The following is a 26149-nucleotide window of genomic DNA, read 5'->3' on the forward strand; positions in this document are numbered from 1 at the left end:
AAAAAAATATGTTTGCACTCTCTATATTTCATCAACATTCACATATTTGTTGGAGGTCTTTTTAAGGGGCTTCTTATATTTAGTTAATTGTCAATGTGTTATCAGACTAGTCAGGCAGGTACAACATCCTTGTTATACCCACACACCATTAGACTAGCACATTAAAAATGTCACAGTCTAAATCCAGTTTGTCTGAGTCAGCTACTGACTGACTCGCATGTTATGAATGATTCAGTTATTCGGGAAGCCACCTCCTTAACACGGCATCCAAGCAGGAGTAATGTCTAGAAGGGGCTTTGCAGATGTAGCAGGAGACCCGGAAACTACAAGACATGGCTCACAAAATGACAGCAGACAGATGAGACGACATCTGCACCTTTAAGAATTTGACTGTAGAGGTTCATCAGGCAATGAACATCTGACGTGTAAATGATTGGGATTTAACATTGATTGTAACAGTGGAAGTGACTGTGCAGTCCTAAGTAAGATCCCGTGTGTACAGACAGGAGAATAGTTTTTGTTGTGCCTCAAACCCAGATACAGTGGATCATCCATTTATGAACTAACCAGTTTACGCACATCTTTTTCTCCCTTAACTCATTTGCTCCCAAAAACGTATAAATACATTCTATTTTAAATGTTTTAACTGGCACAAAGACGTATTTATACAATTGTTTTTATGTTTTTTTATGGTAAAGCATATAGAAGGCTTTGATGCAGCCTCTTAACTGCAGAGAACGGGTGAAACAATGGTAGTAATTACAAAAACAACCAGCAGGTGGCAGCACAGTATAAGAAATCAACCTGGTCCATGTTGCAAACAAGCTCTTTTACTCACATTTTTAAATAGATTTATGAATAAAGATAAAATTTAGCTACATTCTAATTGCTGCAAAACGGACAGATAGAAATATAAAATGTTTTCCTGATGAAAGAAGAGTCTCTAATCTTTCTTTTGGTAGGTGCCATGTTTTTATAGCAATAGAACACAAAATTCAGTGGGCTTTGCGAAATCAGTCAAAATCCAGTAAAACAGCTGGTGCTTTAGTGAAAATAGGTGGGAGTGAATCAGTTTACCTAATTCTAGACAGAAAATTATCATAGTTCATGTATCATTTTTGGTTCACATTCTGGGTATTGTCGCAGAGGGCTCAGTTGTGCTTTGTCTCGCGCCACTTAAATATAATTGGCTCTGTGCGTCACACATTGCTGGTATTTTCTTTTTCCCCTCATTTATTTAGGTATTTATTTATAGCTCTAAATTGCCCTCCAAAACAATGACAACTGCTAGTGACAGTGCAACCAGGAACCCAAAGCGTATTAATGTTGAAAAAAGGAGAAAGGATCGCTAATGAGAGTGAAATTATGCTGATAATGCTAACAAATGACAAGGGTGTTTATGTTTGATAACTTTTTGTGTGAATTGCCACTATAGAAATAAAATAGGGCTGTCAGACGAATTAACTCTTTCACTGCCATGGGCGTTAAAAGACGTCAAGTAAAAACCTACATAGGGCCGCCAATGACGTTAAAAGACGTCATCCAATTTTTTTATTTATTTTTTGAAACGGGTGGAGGAAAGCCTTTGCCAGCTGTGGAGAAAGTTTCAAGCAGATCTAGTTAGCCTAATGACTATTTTTGGCCCCTAGAGGGCAGCAATGACTCTCTTTTGACAAGATTGGGTAGGCGTCAGTAGAAGACGTGAGGCGGAGCTAGAGGGGACAATGGCTGGGGAAGGGAAGAGAACATGGCGACCGGTTGCAAGCAGCTCACGCTCGAGCATTTTTTTTCAAAGACAAAAAGCATCGACCAACGCTAAAGAGCACATTGATGACGACGATGATCATCATCGATGATGATGATGGTGACTCCGAGGTTGGAAGCATTGACGCGACAGTAGAAGACGTGAGGCGGAGCTAGATGGCTGAAGAAGCGAACAATGGCGACCGGTTGCAAGCAGCTCACACTTGGGAATTTTTTCAAAGACGAAAGGCATTGACCAACGCTAAAGAGCACATTGATGACGACGATGATCATCATCCATGATGATGATGGTGACTCCGAGGTTGACGCTGAAGTTGCAAGCGTTGACGCGGCGGCTATGATGACGTCATAAAGGTTCACCGGCTAGCGATGCTAACACCGGAAAACGCGGAGCACAACCGAGCACGCTCAGGCGGACGTTCAATCGGACGACAAAGAGTGCCCCGAGTCCAATGCATATTCATCGGAGTAGTGGTTACAGTCTGCTACTTGCTATTCCCCGGAAAAAAAGGCCGTCAAGAAAGTGTAACGTCTGCACGCGAAAGAGACAATCGCAGTGAAACTACTCTGTTGTGCAAATCCTGCTGCGTCTCCTTGGGCACGCATGGGAGCGTTACAAAAAGAAAAACTGTATTTGAAACATCCACATAATTGTAAATAGTACCACAGTTGCACACATTTGTAAATAGTTTGCGAAATAGTTTTGTCAAATTGTTACACTGTTGAATGGAAATAAACATTTTGCAACCAAAAAACACTTTTTCATTGTTGGTGATAGCGTTTTACAGAAGTAAAGCACTATTTAGGTGTTTGTGGCATCATTCATGGACAAAAAGAAGTGTACAATTCACTAGAGTGCATGAAATAACATCGTTTCACAAAAAGCTCTTTTTCTCCGCTTTTTGTTTCAAAACAGAGCATTTTGGTGGAACTAACCATTTTCTATTGTTGATTACTGAAGAACGGAATAAGGTAGAAAACAAACTTTTTTTTCTGATGAAAGATGAGAGTTCAATCTTTCATTTGGTAGTATGTGTGTTTCCATAGTACAAACACAACGTTTTCTGTGGACCTTGAAAGATCAGTCAAAATGCTTAAATCGGCTGGCACTGGCGACATCCCGTTTCTGAAAAGTCTGGCAGTGAAAGACTTAATCACGACTTCAATAGTTAACTCACGATTAATCATAAATATGTTCTAAATGTACAATAAAATATTTTTTCCCTAAGTTTTCATACTCTTGTTAACATAAAAGTGGGGAAAATGTTAAACTAATAGAAATATGGCTGCATCTTATAGTTATGATACAGTAATTTCATAATAATTCATAAAATTGAGTTAAAATTAGAAATATTTACTGTACTGTAAAAAACGAGTGTGATATTGATTTGTGTTGAGGTCACTTTTGTGCCACTAGATGGCATAATTGCATTTGCAAGACGTTGGTGACAGCTAAGTGCATTTTTCTTTTCATATTAAGATCTATCGGATTTTTAACATAAAGTAACTTGTGAAATTCCTCACCTTTTTTAAATTGTAAAATACAACTTGACCCCACTCTCCACAAATATATGCATTATTATTAAATAAATTTATGCAAAATTTTGACAAGGATGTGTCTGCTGCGTTGCGACTGGAATTCCCCCAGTACAGGCTTTCCAAGTAAGGGGAGGTCATTCATCGTTCCGTTAAAAAATGAGTGGCGTTAAAGGAAATTTAAATAAATCAAAATTAACACACTAATTTCAACATCCCTAAAATAAAAATAAAAATACAATCTCATTGAGCAGTTTGTTTTGTCAAAATCTACTATTTATTTCTATAAGATGATAAAATGTGGGTGGGGGTGGAGAGGGTAACAAGGTTCAAACGTGAGTTATCGCTGTTGTATTAGCTGTTTTGTTAGCAGGACGAAATGCAAGTTGGAATATTTTCCCCATCAAGCCTGCACAAGTCACCGAATGATGCAACCTTGGTTAAAGCTGCTAGACAAGAACAACATTGCATATTATTGTTTACGTCCACTCTAATAGTGTGAAGAAGAAAAAAAAAGCATCATTGCCAAGACATATCCTATAATCTGTTCCTGACAACACTCCTCTTACTTAGGAATCCCTTTGTCTTAACATTTGGTTTGTCTCTGTTCCTTCCAGCAGTGGACAGACGTATACCTTACATGGGATGCCGAGAGCTACCCTGGTATTCAGAACCTGAGATTCCCTTCCAATTTGATATGGGTCCCAGATATTCTGCTCTACAACAGGTTGGGATTGTAAATAACACTTTAAATTCAAAACACTAAATATGAGAGTTTTCAGTTTGATACACTGTTGTACCTTACCTCTGCAAACTACAATCACAACAAGTATATAAAAGAGCAACCATTGAGGTGAATTCATCTCATTGAGCATCAACGTCACTTCAGATATTCAATATAGGCTTAGCGCTAAAGATGTTCTTACTGCATCCTCGTCGTAGGAGATTGTTTTGTGGAAAACACTACCTCACCTTTATATTTTTATGCAGGATCGTGAGTGGTCGGCGGCAACAATGAATACACAGAGACTTGATATGCTTTGCTAGAATAACCGTGTCTTTTATTCCCCGCAAACAGCAATCAACATTTATACTGTGCTAGGATAATCGTACGTTTTATCCCCCGCAAACAGTAATCAACACCTGCGCTATGCTAGAATGATTATCCCTTCCATTCCCCGCAAACAGCAACAGTCACAACTCGATTTGCTAGAATTATTGTACCTTTTATTCCCCGCAAACAGCAATCAATACACTACAACGTTAAGCATTATAATATGATGATCATCAGCGCTTACCTTGACACTAGACCGGAGAGCCCACGGTCCGGGTAGAACGAGCTGCAAAACGGCTGGGCAATCGTACGTGTTCCGCAGCTGACTCTGTCCGGACCATGTGCCGCTCCGTCTTTTAACGAGTTAGCGTGGGAAACCGGGCTAGCCAAGCCCTTTCTCAGACACTTTCGAAAGCATGTTTTGCAAAGCAGTGAAAATTGTAGTATAAACAAGGAAGAGTTCCCAGGCTGATCCCGCCCTTTATTTACAAATTGTTGGGCACCTGGATTCACACAACAGTTCAGGACAACAACATATCCTTATATAAGAGGTTACATGAGGACATATATAACCATGTTTTTTTCCCCTTCAGAGATGAAATGGTTTAAGGTTTGCAGATGACAGTGGTAGTGATATTTGTTCATCTACAAAAGAAGAATAGGGTAAACCGAGGGCAGATTTCAGTTATTATAAGAAGATGCAGTATGTCAAATTTGATTTAAAATAATTACTTTACATGCAGAAATACTCCTCCCAAAACCATGGTAGGTTAATGGAAGACTTCAAGTTCTCCAAAGATGCGGCAGTAGCAAACAAGGAAAGTACATCCAAATGGACACAATGACGTATGATGTTACGGATTTTGTCATCACATCCTAATAGTGTCAAACCCGGTAATTATGTATAATATGACACATCCCTACCGTGGGCCACCTTTGCGCTGAATTTAAAAGGAATGAGGGCAGCTCACTTTTAACAATTTGTCCCATGAAAGGATGCCACCAGGAGTTGAGTCGTCTCAGTGTTTCTTCCACACTTGCATGGCATGTTCCATGGGCTTCAGAAATTTGATTTTTCAATTGTTTCTGAGATGGAATACATTTACCTTTTTTTCTCCATATGCCATCCTCATCTTTTTGTCCCCCTTTGGACATCCACACACTCTTTTCTTCTGGACTTGCTTTTTCCTGCCACAACTTAACTGTTTCTACTATCTCCTCCTGTTGATTGTCACATTCAGACTCACTTACAGTTAGTTGGAGTGTAGGTCGGTACCCCGCAACCTTTTTAGCTGCTCGATCTGCTGATTCGTTTCCTGCTGATACAAAATCATTAGTTCGAGAGTGACCTTTACATTTTATTACTGCCACCACTGTTGGGAGCATTAAAGCATCTCACAATTAAGAATATCATCCTGATGTTTAATGGGTGTACCGGTTACAGTTTAGAAATTGTTTCGCTACCATTCTTTTAATGCAACATGAACTGTCCTGTGTGCATACGCCGAATCTGTGTAAATATTTACTGACTGGTTTTCTGCCAATCTGAGAGCTGCTGTCAATGCCAAAATGTCAGCTATTTGTGCTGACTGAGAGCCTGAAATTCTTTCTGCTTGGACTTCTTCAAAACCTGTTTCTGTGGGTTGGGTTACTGCCAATCCAGATTGTAGGGCATCGTTGCCTTTGAAGCAACATCCATCTGTGAAAAGGATCAAGTCCGGGTTGTCAATAGGTGTCACAAATTGGGTGTCTTTGCTTGTATTTTTCCAATGGAGTTAATGCATACAGACAAACTTGTCGACTTCCTCCTTCTGATAAAGGGCAGCAGAAACACTGCTGACCTTTTCAGACACGTCAAGATAGAACATGCGACTGTAATCAGGAATCACAACAGCTGCAGCAGTGGAAAGATGCTGTTTCAAGGAGATGAAGCGCAAAGACCTGGTGGCTTCAAAACAAGAAGTTTCAGATGGAGCTGCCAGCAAGAGGTCATCCACATACTGCACCAGGAGAACACCAGGGGGCAGTTCAAGGAGAGACAGCAACTGGCGAAAACAGTCGTTGAAGAGTCCAGGTGAAAGGACAAAGACTTGAGGCAGGCGATTGTAGGAGTAGCAAACACCATTCCAAGTGAAAGCAAAAAATGACTTAATTGAAGGATGGAGTGGAATGCAAAAGAAAGCTTTAGCCAGGTCAATGCAAGTGAAATGAGTGTGGGTTGATGTAATTTGGGACAATGCCGAGTGAGGGTTCGGGACAGAAAAAGTAGGAGTTAAGACGGCCGCATTAATCGCTCGCAGGTCATGGACCAGTCAGTTCTTCTAGTGAACGTTTTGGACCTCACTAGTTGAACTAGTTCAGTCCAAATGTCTCACTAGTGTAACTAGTGGATATCTTTGTCGCATCACTAGTTAACTAGTAAAACATTTGTGTGTCACTAGTTCAACATGTAGACTTCAAGAGCCGTTCACTAGTTAACTTGTCAGTGTTTTGTCTTTCACAAGTTAACTAATGGTTGTTTCAGCTCTCACAACCTAACTAGTGCAAGGAAATCATAGGACACATGTCACTAGTGAGAAGAATTCACGTTTGACTAATTAACACGTTGCTGAAAATGAGCGACTTGACAGAGTTTCTGTGCAACTAGTATGACAAAGTGCATAGCCAGTGTGGCTAATTGTCCAACTAGTGCTGACAAAGACTGAACTAGTGAGAAACACTACAGTCTGATATCAAGGATATGGAATAAATGCTCAAAGGGTTTGCCATACCGTACTTACTACTTCCTGTACTCTGTGGCCGGACGGGGGTCACATGACTAGAGGGAATGCGCAAAAAGTGTTTCTATTACACTTTTGCGAAATACTTCTATTTGGACATTTCTCAAAAAACACCTCATAAGAGTGCAACAACTCTCTGGAAACACACCTATTGGTTGGTCTACTGTAAATGGTAAAACTTTTGCCACAGGTTACAACGATATTTAAATGTTTTGAAGGCGCTCCTCTTGATCTTAATGCGTTCTTGTTATTGTCGCTGACTGCAACGTTTGCCATCATTTGTCAAAGGAAGGTGTTTAATTTGGATGCATCACCCGTATTCCGCCCACTTAGACTGTCTCACTGTCAGATGTAACCATTAAAACATTACTATTATTAAAGACATAGGACAAACATGCTAGGTGGAAGAATGGAGGCTGATTGATGAGAATTTTACCTTCGGCACAATTCCCGAGATGTGTGTATGTGTGATAAGGATAGAAATAACAGATTTTAGCTTTCTAAAAGGGGTGTTATCAATCATTAAGCAAGCTATAGCTGCATTCAGAAAAACAAACAAAGAAATGTTACTTTCAAAATAGGATCATCCATCTTAACAGCAGAAACAGTGGAAGGTTGTTGTTTTTTTAACAGCGATAAATGTGGAAAAAAATTTAACTCGCAAAGACCTAAGGCACACCTGTATAATAATCATGCTGTATAATCAGCATCTTGATATGCCACACCTGTGAAGCGGGATGGATTATCGACAATGGAGAACTGTTGATTAATAATATTTTTAATAATAATAATTTTTATTTAGTTTTACAGTCTTTTAACTAAAATTAAATAATACTTTGTCATCATTTTGTCATTTGATTATATTTTAGTTTTAATCCAAATTTAGTCAATGAAAATAAAGAGCTGTTTTAGTTGCTGTTTTCCTTCAACATATATTTAAACTTTTATATAGAAAATTATAACACCACTATTTTTAGCTGAAGTTTAACACGCAATACACATTTAACACAACGGTGTCTTTATTGAACTTCGTTTCAGTGAAATATATGAAACTGACAACAATATGCCGTCTTAAAAATGTTCACCTAAATAAAAAAAGTGCATAATTGTCTGATATTAATTTTACAGCCAAATGTAAACATGTTTGAACATTAAATAAAGTGCAGTGAACAGTTTTTGAGTGGTTCTTTTTTGCCACCCTCGTTTGATTCCTTCTTCTGATTGGATTTTGTAAATTTTCGTCACTGCGTTGTTTTTGTTTTAATCATTAATGAAATTTTCAGTCAATTCAAGTTATCATCATCATCACAATGAATGGCTTCTATTTTAGTTTTTGTTTCATTTTCCCTCAAAACATTTTTATGACAAAAAAATTTCGAGGACAAAATTATCACTGATAATATTGTGACCAAGACTTCTCTCCATAATTATGACGTTTGGTTTGGTGAATAATGTAAAAATCTTACTAATTGCCAATATCTAGCAGTAACATTTTTCCAAACAATGAAGTTTGTTTTTTAATTGAAGGATATCTTGATGGCAAACAACTAACAATGTATCACCTGTAAAATTAAAAAAAACATGTTGTATGACTGCGGATACAAAAAAAACCTTAATCCCTTTAATTGCTTGCTCACGTGCACTTTCATTCTAACCTGATTTTCTGTGCATACATGTGAATTGTTCACCTGCTGGTTTTATATTCCATCTATTTCCTTTGCAGTGCTGATGAGAGGTTTGATGCAACTTTCCATACAAATGTACTAGTCAATGCTTCAGGTTCCTGCCAGTACATCCCGCCAGGTAAGACAATGAAGTTATTGTTAGAAGACCATCTTTGTCTTCCGCGTGTTTGTTGTTGTTCAAGTAGAGAGAATGTTGATTTTCTAAATACAGACTGGAGATCGGTGAACAGGTCCTTCGAAGGATTTATTTTACAAAATATTCCGGACACAAGCAAGTTTACAGACAAATGGCTGCAGTCCTCTCGCAAGGGTGTAGTTACAGCGGACTCACAGCATTCTTACACTATCTTGAAAAGCAGTATTCCAAAAAACCCAGCCCCCAGCCATGAGTTCAATACACATGACGACAGCCGGAAGTAGATATGGCTTTTACAGCATATTATCCAATACACATTGACTTCAACCGCAGACACTGGCCTATTGATGTGGGAAACAGACGAGGTCCTTCAGACATGGCGACACGAGCAGAAATTGCGACAGCACTTACAAAGACACATCCACAGATAAAAGTTCTACTGAGGAAATAAGTAAATTAAAACAGTTATAACTAAATCTGAGCAGAAGACCCTCAACATTATGTAAATGCATCAGCATACACATTTGATAGTAAACAAGCAAACTTCTACGCAGGCATCTTAAAGAGCACCTGCTACATTGATGTGCGCTGGTTCCCATTCGACGTGCAGAAGTGTGACCTAAAATTTGGCTCATGGACGCACAACGGCTGGCTGCTAGACCTCCAGATGATGGACGTGGACATCTCCAACTACATACCCAATGGCGAGTGGGATCTTGTTGGTAAGATGATTAAAAAGTTGTGTTTTGTTTCATTTGCAGTTCTTCATTATTTAAGTCAGTACTTTCCAGTGCAGCAGTCTAAGGCTGCAAATGGACAAACAAATAGATAACAAAAATATGGACTCCAAAAAATTCTGGGCCTGTGGTCTGGTTACGGCGCGCATAACATAGGAGCACCAGAGGTTGTTGTTGCTTGGTGCTCATTTTTTTCCATGACCCACCCACCTCGCTATAGATTAGGGGTGGGCACACTCGATCCTCAAGGGCCGGAGTACTGCATGTTTTGGATGTTTCCCTTCTCCAACACAGCTGATATATGATCAGCTTATCAGCAAGCTCTGCATAACCCTGATAATGATCCTGTTGATTGGATTGGATTGAATAAGCTTGTGTTGGAAAAGTGAAACCTCCAAAACCTGCAGGACTCCGGCCCTCGTGGATCGAGTTTGCCCACTTCTGCTATAGATGAACTTCAAGACTGACAGCAGCGATCGATCAATCTTTACTCAGAGCAAAATCTAGTGAAAATGCATCTAGTGGAAATACATTCATTCAACTCCAAAAAACGTGAAAACGCATTTTTTTAATACTTTGTCTTTCACTCCCAAATACGTATTTACATGTTTTGTATGTTGTTGTTTTTTAATGCAAGAGCATACAGAAGACTTTTGTGCAGCTTCTGACATGAAGAGGTGGCTTAAAGCAATGGTAGTTATTACAAAGAACAACCAGCAGGTGGCAGCACAGTATAAGAGATCAACCAGGGCCATGTTGCAACAAGCTCTTTTTGCCAGTGTTTTCACCAGGAATGTGAATATTGATGAAACGTAGCTATATTATAATGCTAATTGCTGCAAAACGGAAACAAATACAAATACACTTTTTTTCTTGATGAAAGAAGAGACTAATCTTTCTTTTGGTAGGTTCTATGTTTTTATATCAATAGAACACAATATTCTGTGGGCCTTGCAAAATCTGTCAAAATGCAGTAAAACAGTTGGGAGCAAAGGGGGTTGCTGCAGTGAAAATGGCTGGGAGGGAATGAGTTGTTAATTACAGCATACCAAGTCACCTTTGCAAATGATAATTTCTACATGTAAATTTGACATCCAATTTCTAATACTCCCACTTACACTAAATTGGTCCTAAAAACTTTTTGTTTATTAGAAACTTAACTTTGTTCATCTATCAATACCAGCAACGTAGAATGACAGGCAGAGGAATTAAATACTCTACCATCAGATGACAGAACAAACACATTTAACCTGTGTATGCACCTGTTGCCATAGATACCTCAGAATAATAGTTTTATGTTCAACTAACGAGGATCTGATTTGGAGTAAATTGAGACGAAACCATCATTATTTCAGTATACTCTCATTATCTTTTGAGATATTTTTCTTTTTCTTCATTCATATGCTTTTCAAGTTGTCATGGCAACACAAAAACGGAGTCTTTTCAATCATTAATAATTTCAAAGGCAATTTTACACTGTACACATTCCCGTCGTAGTCATACAGCACATATTATACACACAAAGCAAGCGTACACAGCTGGTTGTAGAAATGAATGGGCGGTCATGGATGTGTGTGATGACAGCTGGCTCAGTGATGGTTCAATTAATTCAGGCACAGTCAGACATCAAGCTTGCCAAGAGCACACACTGCCCCGGTGCCTCTGAAAACAGCAGCACCATCACAGGCACCACACACACACACACACACACACATATGCGCATGAACACACCCATGCAGACCTTCAATCCATCATATTAATAGATGGCCATTAAAGGTTATTTCTCACAAGACATGCAGATTTGAATAAATGAGATGGAAACGCCGCAGATATTTTAAATTTAATCTCTATAATGTTTGTACAAATGTAATCATGTTCAAGCACATTCATCAAAGAGCTTTTGGAATCTTACATGCATACATACATGCATACTTGCATAACTGATTATTTTTTATTAGATTTTTTTTACAGTTTGGACCAAATGATTCTCATTTAGGCTAAGCTAGGTTGATAAGTTTTTACCATTGAATGTTGAACATCCGTTTTCTTTTATCATTCCATGCAGGGGCGTCACTCGTTTTATTGTAGGCTATATAACAGCTACAGTAAAACTTAGATGGGCACTTTTAACAGTATACATAAGTATGATATCTGCATCACACTATATAGCAATTTGTGTTGCATTTGATTATTATAAATATACAGTATATATATTTTTTATTATCAAGCTGATGATGTAACTTTGGAAGTCAAGTCAATGCAAGCTAGTTGCAAGCAGATATTCAAGTACTCAATTACATTTTTACTGTATCTGAATTGCATTTTTCTTACATTGGTTTTTACAGTTCTGTATTGTAAAAAAACAAATTCAGGGTAAAAAAATATTTGCTTGTAAATATCCTTGTGCATTATGTTTCATTTTTGTCCATTTCATTTTTATTAATTAAATAATGAATTCATTTTATAAGGGACAATGCACATTGATGAAAAACACTGGTACAATATTTGCGTAAATGCACTGAAGTTAGCATGCGGCTAATTTACATTCACAGTCCCTTGACAGGAAACATAAAACATAGACACAACATAAGTAACAAAAAATGCATAAAGGTGCATTGTGCAGTTTAAAAAGGTAATATTAAACATTTTTCTACATCATGCATGCTCCACTAATGCCAAGATGAGTATGAGGAGCCCTGACTGTTTTACTCTGACTATCTTTTATCTTCCCTTTATAGTAGAGTGTGCGGACCCTAACACTCCACAGTTTTTTTAGGGAGGGGAAGGGCAGAGTTGTTGTTTTTTTACCTAATTTGAAGTCATGTCTTCGTTTGTCAGCTGTGGCTGTCGCTTTAAGATCGTGCACATACTCGCACAGGCGCACCATGAACGAGCCTGACACAGATGTTGCAGTTATGCTTTGGGCTAGAGGTAAAGAGGTGACAAATCCTTTAATTCACAACTCCACATTTAATCAACAGTCTAAAGCCCGTGAGTGCCCGTGGTAAAGTGCAGTCCATATTTTTAGTGCTGCAATATGTATTATTAACAAATAAATAAACGAGGATTAAACTTTGTAAGAAAGCCCAGATGTGTTGGCGCTCTCCTGCTGCTTGGTGATCCGTCACAATTATAACAATTTTTATTCATTTATTTAATACCTACTATATGTAATTGAGAGCTTTAGTGATAGATTACATATTATGTAGACATGCATTGCTGGACAACAGAGTAAAAATGTGCACCCGTTTGGACGATCATGGTGCGGACTACGGATACTTACGTATATGTATCATGTGACATGATTTGAGGTCTTAACAACTCTAATGAGAACAGTAAGTAAGTAAACTTTATTTATGTTGGCGCTTTTCAAAGACAAACGGCACAAAGAGACAAAAGAGAAAGAAAGAAAAAAAAGAATGTCTTGAGTTGTGTTTTAAAAAGCTCCACAGAGATATCAAAGACGAGTTGCCACTACTTTAAAAGATCTCCTCGGGTTTTATCACAGGTCCGAGCAGCCTGTATTGTTTGGATTTAAACCAGTTTTTCAGATGAGCTTTAAAAGTATGATTCGCTAGGATTTTAATCCAGATGTGATCCCCCCCCTTAAAAAATGGTCATCTGAGAAACAAAAGCAAAACTCAGTGAAGAAGGTTGAGAGTGCCAAATTACTGAACGACAGTTGTTTTTTTTTTTATGTGCAGTTTCGACAAAGCTGAGTATTAGCAGATAATTCGCCATGATGCAGATCAAAATGATAATTTGACATGCAGTCCTCTTTTTCTATCAGACATTGCAATCACTGGCCTGCTGTTACACAATGCATTACACTGAAGATTAGAGGTTGAGCACACACACACACACACACACACACACACACCTTTATGACTTTCACCACCCGAAGGTGATATGGAGTTGTATTTTGGAGTGATGTATTAGAAAGATTAGTGGGGCAAAAATGATTATTCTGACAACAGGGCTTCCATTATTGTGATCAGCATGGTCTACTTACTGAACTCTGGGTTTTCAGGCAAAATGGATTATGGATTATTAAAGGATTGCAGAAGGCATAACAAAATGAAGGTGTTCAAGTTCAGTTAAAGGGAGCACAGCCTCCCACTGGAGTCGTTGGGATTGCAATGTACATTTAAGACTACAGATTTTTTTGTGTGGGGAACCCTCTAGCCAATTTTGACGGCTCGTGCAAGTGAGCAGGGTCATCCCACCCTGGACAAAATATTTCTCAGCACACCGAAACCACCAGACATCAACAGCCGCTTTCTCCTTGCCACTAATGTTTTAAGTAATGGACTCATAAGTTCTCGTGACACGTTGCCATCATTTTGTACACTTCTTTAGTATGCGTCCTTGTAGCCTTGACACTAGACATCATTTTTCACATTATTACTATATTCATCATTATAGCATTGTCATTTTGCATAACTGTGCCCACTTCTGATGCTGATCAGATTCAGAGTATCATGATGCTGTCAAATGAATGAGATGAAGGAATTGCCTCTGTTTTATTGCCGGAGTCTTCCTTCTGGCTGCTTTAGTAATCAATAAGACGTGACTCGAAAATACTACCATAAATCCATTTTCTAAACATGAGGGCAGCAGCTTCAGTAGGGAAGGTCAGACGTTCCGTTGTTATTTAAAAATATATTTACTGAAATAATCACACAGTGTATCACTATTAGAATATTCAAAAAGATTTAACTTTTGCATCTAAAGTCAGAAAAAGTTCTCTGTAATTACAGTTGTGCTCATAAGTTCACAATAGGGGTGGGAATCTTTGAATGTCTCACGATTCGATTCCGATTTTTGGGCCTGCGATTCGATTCAGAATCGGTTTTCGATTAAGAACGGTTTTTGATGCACATACTAGCGAACATACAAAAAAAAAGAAAAAGAGGGAAAAAAAGAGAGAGAGCAAGAGACATGTCGAATTGGTAAGATTACTGAATGAACAAGACTGAGCTCTCTCAGGAAAAAAAAAGAACAATTTTTGATTCAAAATGATTTGATTGACAATGATTTTTGCTTCAGTCTATAGATGTGCAAGGAATTGTAATGATCTACTCCAGTCTGACTCGCTAATGCTAATTAGCGCGCAACTGCGGCACTTTTATCACTCAAAAGAAAGGCTCCACACTGCAAAAAAAAAATACTTTTATTGGAATAACTTGATCGTGACTTTTTCCTTCTACTCTCTAATGTGGCTACAACTTAACAGTGTATTAGACCGCGGGGAACCACACTGCCCCTAATTGGCCAAATCGGGTACAACATGAACAGTGCTCCAAATAAAGGCACACTAAAAGGCAAGACAGTATAAAATAATTAAAATAAAATAAATTTTGTGACATTTCAAATCGATTCAGAATCATACTAAATGAGAATCCCGATTCTTATGAGAATCATTTTTTTGGCACACAACTTGTTCCCATATCCTAGTACACAGGTCTCAAACTCCGATCCTCAAGGGCTGCAGTCCTGCATGGTTTTGATGTTTTCCTCCTCCAACACACCTGCATCAAATGATCAGCTGACCAGAAATCTCTGGCCATCAAGGACGCGGGTTTGAGACTTGTGCCCTAGGGCAGAGGTCACCAATGTGATGACTGCAGCCACCAGGTAGCCTGTATTTTTCACCATTCACCACTAGTTGGCAGAAATACAGTTGAGCTCATAAGTTTACATAAACCTAGGATATGTAAACTTATGCACTCAAATTTTCTGTTCAGACTTTTATGGTTTAGTTCATCTGGAATGTCTTCAATAGTGAGAAATGCAAACAATACTGCCACAGAAAAGACAATGTTTGACATTGGTGGAAATTCCTGCTTTACTACCAATTGTCTCAAGTCTCATCAACAAATGTCTTTGGAGTCTTGCATAATGTTGTTAAAAATAAAATATCCAAGTCGGCTGGCATTATCTGTGAATTGCAAAGTATATTTAATCAGGACTGCCTTAAAACTCTTCATTGTAACACAATTTATCCATATCTTGTGCATTGTAATATCACATGGGGATACCATATCATATTTATCCTGCCAAAATGTTTTGCAGAATTGCTGTCTAGAGGAACTTTGTTGTTCATTCAGTACCTCTCTTCAAACACCTTAATCACCTATCAATTTTTAACAAATTAATACAGAATCTGCACAGAATTTATGCACTCCTTCTTCAGACATCTCAGTTTTCTCTGCTCTTTAGAGTTTTTATTTTCAGTTCACCAGCAATGTTCATAACCGCATTACAAGATATGCAAATCGGCTGCATCTCCCAATGTGCCACACAGAGCTCTGTCAATGTTCCATAAGTTATAGGAGGGCCAAGCAAAGGAACAAATATATTCAAATGTTAGCTCAGTCAACCTCACGTCAATCAATTTTAAATCCAGGCTTGACAAGTCAAACCCAACACACACCCTCTCAATCACATATAGATTGTAACACACACACCTTTTATTTTAAGCTGTATTGATCTTCCTAAAATGTTTTTATTGTACACTATAAATGCATGAAATTAATTTTTTTTCTATATAAATGCAGATGTATAATGAGGTTAGAGCTGTTATGTTTGGGTATAGTGGTGGACGCAAATGCAGAGACAGCAACATAGGTGGGAAAAGAAAAGCTATTTAATTACACAAAAGGCTCACTTACTTGGGTAATCAAATAAAACAACAACACAAAACCGACATAGTCCAAAAACAACATTACAAACAAATACTTGGACTATGACTTCACTCAAGACAGTAAACAAACAGCAACGAGACATGATACGGACAACAAACCAACAAGGACTGAACGAAAGCAGTGAACTAAATACAAACGGACGAGACGAGACAATTAGCACCCGAACAAGACACGTGTGGCTAAGGGAGCTGATTGGATAACACAAGGGACCGTCAAGCACAGGTGAACACAATAAAACTTAATGAGAAAGACATTTAAAAAAGGGACACAAAGAAAACCATAGCAACCAAAATCTAAGAATAATAATAATAATAATAAAATCGAAATAAGTCAATCATAGCAATAACAATATAGTGTACAACTAATAAACCTTCAAAACCTATAATGAACCCTGACCTCTGGTACCTCTTTACTTGCCATGAACTTGTAGGTGTGCCAGCCAAGCGGAATGAGCTCTACTACGACTGCTGCAAAGAACCGTACCCTGATGTGACATTCACTGTCACCATGCGCCGTAGGACACTTTACTACGGTCTCAACCTGCTCATCCCCTGCGTGCTCATCTCTGGTTTGGCCCTGCTGGTCTTCCTGCTCCCTGCAGACTCCGGAGAGAAGATCTCACTGGGTAACACAAAACGATGATCGTAGTCCATCATGACTTGGTGCAGTTGCTAACCAATGTTTTCTCTTTTACTAGTAATATTTCCCAAACGTTTCACACCAAGTACAGCCTTAAAAAATATAATTGGCTCTCCAATTACTACCACTGTGACCAATATTCAAATATAGTAGCACAGTAGGCCCAGATGTTGGTGAAAAAATGAGGCAGGTTTTATTCCTAAAAAGTTTACCATACAGTGGACCCTCGCTATTCATGGGGGTGCAGATAGCCTGCTAACAGCAAAAATCAACGTATAATTGATGTCCATTGTAAATGGGGGGAAAAAAAACATTCTTGAAAAAAATGGGGATAAACCATCAATAAGCATTTTTCACTAATAAATAAAATAAAATAAAAACAATGGTTATTTTCTGTCTCCAGAAAATAAATGGCCTCATTTATTTTATTTTTTTTAAATTGCACAAGAAGAAGAAGAAGAAGAAAAAGAAGAAGAACTTTTATTGATGACTTTAGGTGACTTTTGATACCGGGTCCTTCCTCACCCTCCCTATTCACCGCAATTTGGCCCCATCAGACTTCTTTTTGTTCCCCAGATTGAAAAATGAACATGTCAGTTAAATGTGTTCTTCAAAGATATCTCTCCAATGATAGACGATTCAATATGTATCTGGATTCCAAGACAACATGTCAAATAGCTGCTCTCTGAGAGTTCTAAAAGTCCAACATGTGCCACCTGCCACTGTGGCTCAGAGAGACTGAAATTTGAATGGACAAAAAATAATAATGCAACATCAACAAACAGTACTAGAAGCAGAAAAGAAAAGAAAATAGACTGCTGGGCTTAAACAAATACAAATTCATGGAATAAGGCCTTGCTGACCCTGATTGGACACCACTGGTACATATGCTGATAGTGATAGTACAGCAATGTTACATTTTTTTCTTAATTAATTATTTGAAATGCAGATAGTTTTAAAAATATCACTTAATAATTCTCTTGTGGGCAACCACTCCAAAATAAATGTGCAATTCTTGTCTCTGATTTTGAAATCTGTCAGTTATCAAGATCACAGTGAGATTCTCTATGATCTCCTCTTTTCCAGGCATCACTGTGCTTCTGTCACTAACCGTGTTCATGTTACTGGTGGCAGAGATCATGCCTGCTACATCAGACTCTGTTCCTCTGATTGGTAAGTTGTGTTTGTCTAGCAATATTATCTTTAGCAATTCAATATGCTGAATTAAACATTTTGTTGAAGAGTTATGCATAGATCTAGTCTGAAAAGTGAACGTAGGTGTGTCAACATATTTTAACCACTTTTATCCTCTCCAATTTTCAATGTTCACAACACACTAAAATGATCATTTATGCTTGGGAAATACTTGTTTTTTCCATGTCTGTTTCAACAACATGAACTACTGTAGATGCTAAATGTTTAATTTCCCCTCCAGAGAGTTCGTGTCATGTCATATTTACAACGACGGTTCCTTGTTGCTGCTAAAATGTCCCAGAACATTTGCTGAAGGCTTGTCACTGTGGAAACATTTATGACAACTGAAAGTAACATCTGTGGTGATTTAAATTGTTTATGAAGCCACAACAAATTCACCAGAGGAAAGATGTCAAGCAAATTAGCTATTACAACAATGTTGTCGCAAAAGCAACCACCCCAGTGGCAAACTTGTAATGATATTTGTGCCAATGTAAGTTAGATGCCTAAATCATGCTCACGACATATATTGGGGGAAATTATTGTTTGGAAACCTACTGAATTTGCAAAATGTTCACTTACAATTACTGACTGCGGAAAAAAAATTCAGCGCTCTATATTCGTAGACAGCACAGCTGCGCTTGAGCGCAAAAACTGCCGCATCTTGATTTGCAGGTGTTGGTTTGGTTGATCTCTCTCGACTTACCAACGGTGGGTCCTTTGACATGCACCTGACCAGTTTTCGGCTGAACTTGACTCCTTTTGGAACCATATCGAAGTTGCGCCACAGGTATTCTATCGTGATTTTGGTGAATTTGATCGAGGTGCAGGCAAACAAATTCTGCACTCCACAGATGTTTGATGAATGTCATCATATTCCATTTATACAGTAAACAGGACAACAAACGTGCATTGAACCCTCTGAAGAATTGTAGAAATGCAGAAAATATATTATTGTTATTATCATATTTATTATTATTTTTAAATACACGGCATCGTTATGAGGGACGTATGCCATGATGGGCACATTCACAGATCTGTGATCTTCCTAGCCAACTTTATATCATCCGCCGTGGAGGTTCCTTATAAGGTTCCTTTGTCTTTGAGTCATCAGTTTCTTCTTCCGCCATGTCAAGGAATTTTAAAGGGAAGGACAGGAGCCACTTCGATTGCCAGCGACTCAAGTTGGTTGTGTTCACGCCCACAATGGCGCAAAACTGCGTGCAATTGCGAAAATACCAAAACTTTGTCCGTCCGTCCGTCTTCTTCCGCTTATCCGGGGTCGGGTCGCGGGGGCAGCAGCTTTAGCAGGGAAGCCCTGACTTCCCTCTCCCCAGCCACTTCAGTCAGCTCATCCGACGGGACCCCAAGGCGTTCCCATGACAGCCGAGAGACATAGTCTCTCCAGCGTGTCCTGGGTCGTCCCCAGGGAGGCGTCCAGGAGGCATCCGAACCAGATGCCCTAGCCACCTCAACTGGTTCCTCTCAACGTGGAGGAGCAGCGACTCAACGCTGAGTCCCTCTCGGATGACCGAGCTTCTCACCCTATCTCTAAGGGAGAGCCTGGCTACCCTGCGGAGGAAACTCATTTCGGCCACTTGTATCCGGGATTTAAATGCCAGCGACTCAAGTTGGCTGTGTTCACGCCCACAACGGCGCAAAACTACATGCAATTGCGAAAATACCAAAACTTTGTCTCACATAGATTTCGAAAGGTCGTCGCGCGAGAATTCCGCTGGGCGGGAAAATAGAGCCCTAATGCTGTCATTTTAATGGTTTTCTATTGATTATGGAAAGAGATAGAATATCAGAAAAAAATGCACAGTTGCACACTATAAAAGTTAGAAAATGTGCATTGCATTGTATGAAATAAGTATGTTATTTGATACTCAAGCAAATCATGCATTTTCATTCGGTGGAGAAAACCTTGTAGTCACCAGGTTTGCACAGAGCTAAGGAGGACTACTGCCGCCTTTTTAGAAGCTTACAAATCCTTTCAAGTTTCTTGGGTACCGCTTAGAAACGAGCTACCTGCGCAGACTTTGATTGTGTTGTGGTCTGAAGACTGACTTTCTGCTGAAGCCACTCCTTTGATGCTCTGGCGGTATGTTTTGGGTCATTGTCATGATGGAAGAAGCATCCACAACCTCTCTTCAGTGTTTCCGCTAATGAAAGGTCTTAATTCATGATTTGAATGGCTCACCCGGCTGTAACCTTTGCAACCCAGAACACAATGCTTCCACAGTCATGTTTGACTGTGGCTGGGTTGGATATTTACAGTCTTGGCCATTTGCATTCACAACAATAGTTTAATGGTAAATATCACCATTTTGTTGCTCATTGGAGAAAAAAAAATCCATTATCACTCCCCCTACTATAATAGCAGCTGACATCTTAATGCAGGGGTGGGCATCGAGGGCCGGAGTCCTGCAGGTTTTGCATGTTGCCCTTCTCCCACACAGCTGATATATGATCAGCTCATTAGCAAGCTCTGCATAAGCCTGAGAACGATCCTGTTGATTGGAATCAGCTTGTGTTGGGAGTGATAAACCTCCAAAACCTGCAGGACTCCGGCCCTCGAGGACCGAGATTGCCCACCTCTGTCTTAAGGCATCACACGTGGAGCTGAACTGATCGCGTTGAAACGAAACAAAATGCCCCGGAGCATTCACTCCGACAAGCTTTTATAAAGCCTCAATTTTATTTTGACATGAAAATGTATTATTTTGGTTGGATAACTTCCGAATGGACATCAAGTGACTAGATAACAATGGATGAAATACAGGTATATTGCATTTGTTTAATAATGTGTGAATTAAGTCATTTCATATCTCTGACAGACTGCCTCTAATCATGTTGATAGATCTTAAGGCTTTTAATATCAACTCTATATATTCACCTATGTTGTGTTCTGTTTCATCTTTTTCAGCTCAGTACTTTGCCAGCACAATGATGATTGTGGGCTTATCAGTGGTGGTGACAGTTCTGGTTCTCCAGTTCCACCACCATGACCCCCAAGGAGGGACGATGCCTAAATGGGTAGGTGGAGATTGATTGATCACACCACACACAAAGATGTCAGCATCTGACCTTAACCCTGGAGAACCCACGGGGTCAAAATTGGCCCCTATAAATTCTGCTACTCAAATAACAGACCTTTTTCTTTTTTTTTTTACAAATTTAACTTCAAAAGTCCAGAGTGCCACTTCTGACCCCTGCATGGGGCCATCTAGTGGATAAATATTGCAATTACATCAGCCAGAGTTGTGGTGACAAGTTGGCTGGCAACATGCTGTTTTGTTGAGCTGGAAATCAATCCAAACAAAACCATCTTCTCAGCAAACCATCAGATGGTAAAATTGTGTTTTTTTTTGTTAATCTATTTCATATGATGTTGCAGAATGCCTAGGAGTATGTTTTATATATATATATATATATATTGATAAATTAGCAACTCTGAGCTAGTTAAAAAAAAAAAGGGTTAAAATTGAAAAAACATATTTTGGTGTTCAGTGAACTTATAGCAGTCATTTAATGTATAATTCATAATTTTCCAAAGAAGAAAAGGGTTCTTGGGTTCTCCAGGGTTAATATGTGCGTACCCTGTTATTGGTAGTCATGATTTTTTTCATGTTTATGCTTTTCCTCTTGTCTGCATCTAGGTTCGAGTCATTCTTCTCAACTGGTGTGCTTGGTTCCTACGCATGAAGAAGCCCGGAGAGGAACGAAAAACCAGTGGTCAGTCTGGCATTTGCTCAGCCTACAGGTATCCCCACCCCCCTCCTCACCACACCAGCACCAACAGCATTCAGATGAGCACCATACCCACCCAGTCAACTAACACGAATGGGAACATTCACCTGTACCTGGGATATCATTCCATGGGAACAGACAACCCGTCTTACCCACCGAGCACTGATCCCAGTGCGCTGATGTGCGGTAGCGGTGGCGACAGACACCCCACTGGTTCGTCCCCGGGTGACATCCACTCGGAGCAAACACGGACTTTGCTGCCGGAGCAGCTCCCGGAAATGTCTCGGATCTTGGAGGAAGTGCAGTATATCGCCCGGCGCTTCCGAGAGCAGGATGAGGGCCAGGCCATCTGCAGCGAGTGGAAGTTTGCAGCGGCGGTGGTGGATCGCTTATGCCTGGTGGCTTTTTCGCTCTTCTCCATCATCTGCACCTTCACCATCCTCATGTCGGCTCCCAATTTCATCGAGGCGGTGTCCAAGGACTTCACATGAAGCGGATCATTACGCTATGAAGAGGAAAAAAAGTGGAAAAACTCAAATACATTCAAATATTGCTCCCCTCCATGCTTCCAACTCCTGGGGACCTACAAAACTTACCAGGGTCGCTTGTATACTACAATTCAGACCCTTTATCTGTTTACAAGTGTTTTTTTTTTACAGTCATGTAGAAAGTTAAAAGATCACAATCTTGCTTTTTCTTCATTTATTCAACCCCATTAATACAGAATTTTATTGCCACCATGGTACCTTCTCACTTGTAAGAACACTCTGGTCATTTCTTGTTTTCTAATACCGTATTAGAATAAATCCAGGTCTTAATTTTTTCCACATGTAAAAATTAGATACTTTGGTGTTTTTTTTGGTTTTACATTTTTGTATCTAAAAGGTTTTGATTAATACAATCTTTTTGTTGTGGTGTACAATACATTCTGTGACAATTTCTCAGATTATTATTATTATTATCTTCATCAGACAACATGGGAAAAACACGATACAAAATGTTTTTGCCAATTACCAGGCGCCAGGCTATGTTTAATTATGCAGCCATGTCCTATTCACTTTTGCACTCATCCATATTGGTGTTTATTTTATGTCGCATTACCGACTGCTCTTATTCCCTCACTAAGAGGTTCTCTACCCAAGAATGTGAATAGCCGCAGCTCCTTTCACACAGTTTGTCTCCATGCTTATAGTCAGGTGCACAATTTGTTAATCAGTCACACTTGTTTTAATATTCATGTTCCTATTTAATGTGTCACTGGTAGTAGTGAAAACAAGAATGCATTGAAAAGGCAATATTTGCTCCTTTAAGTTTTTATTATTATATTCGTTGGCCCAATACAGCTGATGAGTGATTATATTTCACACCATGAGCATTTCTAGCTTTTTTTTTTTTTAACGTGATATTTTAACAACAAAAACACCCCTAACCTCCCACCTCTCCCATACTGGGACCTGTAGCGTGCTAACACCAGTTAGCTAACCTTGTCTTTCAGTGATATACAGTTGTGGTGTAAGTACCTGACTCAAACCAGGACACGTAGGCACATATTTTTTTCATTCTACAAACACGGCAGGTCAAGTTGATGCCAAATAGTTGAACTTTTGTTTCATCTGACCACAATGCTTTCTCTCAAATCTTCTTCAAATCCCGTAGAATCCATTGGCAATCTTAAAGTGGGATTATACATGTGGATCTTCAGTTTGGGGACCTTGTAGGCGCTTTGAGATTTTGCCCAATTTAGGCAGTATGTCCCTAACTGGTCTCTTGGAGCTCGTGCTCCCAATTGCCTTCAGATGACGAAATTCTTGCCTTAAATTTTGAGGCAGTTCCAATTACCTTTTTCATGTTCATCCTCTCTCCACTGAGGCAATTTCTTGCACAGAGCACCATGCAGCGCAATTGATGTGTCCTCCATGGTGGTATAAAGTGAGAAAAGTTACAAATTCAGCAAGGTTTAAATAATTATCTCCCCTTTTGTCAAAGAGGAAAAAAGACAGTGACTCAAGTAACAACACAGCCACTGGCGGGGACACGAGTGTTGGATTTTGGTCAGAGTGTTTTACCTTGTGGTTTGTGTCTCTCTGCTCACTGTGAAATAATTTCATTTGAAAGACACATATAAATGCTCATTGTGTCTGGGAAAAATAAAGAACAAATGTGCAAACTTTTGGCATTTTATTGACTACAGTACGTTCACTACAGGACGTCAGCGTTCATCTTTTTACCAGCTTGAAACTCGTCAGTTATGGGGTCAAATTTAAGTTGATTTTACTGATTAAAGGAGGCAAAGCACTTTTTGTTCCATGGTAATTTGAATATGGGTATTATATCTTATGTTGAGTTGATATTATTATTATTATTAATTTGCCATTAATACTTTTATTTATTTTTTTACACTACTTGACTTGACTTTCATTTGACATTTGGATCCTGAGCTGAAAGAGTTCTTATTCTGAACCCCTTCAGACCCATAGATGGACATGACATATTTGCGTATCTAAACCAATAAAATGCATAATTTGGATAATGTCAACACTTCTGGTTCATGATTGGATCTTAACTAACCAATCACAATCACAAGTTGATTTGCATGATGTTCATGTTAAAAATGATATAGATAAGCTTGGTAAGTTTGCAACACATTACAGCCATATTATCCTGGCGTCCACTATAACAACTAAAATTATGATATATATATCAACGCCTGCAGTTGGCATCCGACGACATCGTTGCAGGGTGAAGGGAGTTTGCAAACTTTCCAGGTTACCTTAGTGCTAGGTAGCTGGTACAACGGAATGCGGATGGAATTCAAATTTTATCAGTGAGAGATGTTGTAGGTTAAAAATATATTTTCTCATAAAACGCTTTGAACAACATGGTGTAGATAAAGTTTGGAATGAATGAAAGGAGAATTCATGCTTGTGTCTCTTGACTCCTCCACTAGTGTTTTGCTAAATTGACTGATCTGTGAGCTGCAATTTGAACCCGGATCCAATTACAACTGTGAGATGAAGGGGTATATGCCGTCTTTAAGGGCATATTGTCCTGTATAGAGCATACCACATTCAGTCTTTCTGTGCCATCTCATAGTACACAAATATGTTAAATGCCATGTTTTTGTGATATTATTTCTTTATTTTTTATTTTATTTATTTTATATATATATATATTTTTTTTTTTTCTGTAGAGCTCAGTATTGTTCATTCGGTAATTTACCGATTTGACGGGTCATCATCATTGCTCTCTGTTTTTTTCTTATTAATTTTAATTTTGTATGTGGGTGAGTATGTGCATGTGCGTGTGTGTGTGTGCATGCGTGTGAGTGTGTATTCATTAGTTCACGTAAAACCTATTAAAAATCCTATACCGTTCACCTAAACCGAATACTTCAGAATCCAGCTAGAGTCATGAGGTTGTCAGGAGACCAGAGGAAGGATCAAAGAAAAGAAAGGAAAGTGAAATCCAGCACCGACCAGACATTACCTACTACCCACCGGGTTACCAACCAGAGTGATATTATTTATAATTTGTGATATAACTTAAATGATTTGTCTTGATCATATATTTTTTTATATTACAAATACCTGCCATTTTAGCAATTATGTAGTTTTTACATCCATTGTAGCTACAGTGGTACCTCGGAGTGTGAACATAATTTGTTCCTGCAAAGTGTTCAAAGTCCAAATTGTTTAACCTCCGAAAAAAATTCTCCCATAGAAAATAATGTAAATGCAATTAATCCGTTCCCAAGCTCCAAAAACAGAAAATTCCTATTTTAATGTATTTTCTTTTTCTTTTTTTTACATTTACACCATGTTCAGTATTTAAATAATAAGAAATACCTTAACCTTTTTTGTTGTGGTGTGATGGCATCAGTGGATGATAAATCCTATCTTAATGCTTGCTTTACTTCAGTGCTGAGTTTGTCCATTTTACATTGGGCATATTGTTAGACTACTAAGCGGTCCTTGCATGCATTGTTTAACGTCAGGCACGTTGTTGAACAGCTAAGGGGGGTCCTCGTGCCAGTATTTGCAGAAGTAATCACGGTAGTTGTAACGGCGATAATGTCCTTCCTAAATCCACTATAGTTCGTAGCACTGTAAGTTTTTCTTTGCTGCCACTGGCACTGTTGTCTTTCTTTGGCCCCACGCCGAAAAA

General features: G+C 38.9%; 1 protein-coding gene across 1 annotated transcript in view; it reads left to right on the forward strand.

Annotated features, from left to right (window-relative positions):
• Positions 1-24250, forward strand: part of LOC144055157 (neuronal acetylcholine receptor subunit alpha-7-like) — a 36621-nt gene extending 12371 nt beyond the window's left edge. Inside the window, exons 4-10 of the mRNA XM_077570893.1 lie at positions 3918-4027; positions 8858-8937; positions 9510-9677; positions 16830-17024; positions 18125-18211; positions 21162-21271; positions 21895-24250. Coding sequence (XP_077427019.1) covers positions 3918-4027; positions 8858-8937; positions 9510-9677; positions 16830-17024; positions 18125-18211; positions 21162-21271; positions 21895-22476 — 1332 coding nt within the window. The 3' untranslated portion in view covers positions 22477-24250. The remainder of the gene's footprint in view (positions 1-3917; positions 4028-8857; positions 8938-9509; positions 9678-16829; positions 17025-18124; positions 18212-21161; positions 21272-21894) is intronic.
• The last annotated feature ends 1899 nt before the right edge of the window (positions 24251-26149 follow it).

This window comes from Vanacampus margaritifer, chromosome 7 (genome assembly GCF_051991255.1).
Source record: "Vanacampus margaritifer isolate UIUO_Vmar chromosome 7, RoL_Vmar_1.0, whole genome shotgun sequence".
NCBI lineage: Eukaryota > Metazoa > Chordata > Actinopteri > Syngnathiformes > Syngnathidae > Vanacampus > Vanacampus margaritifer.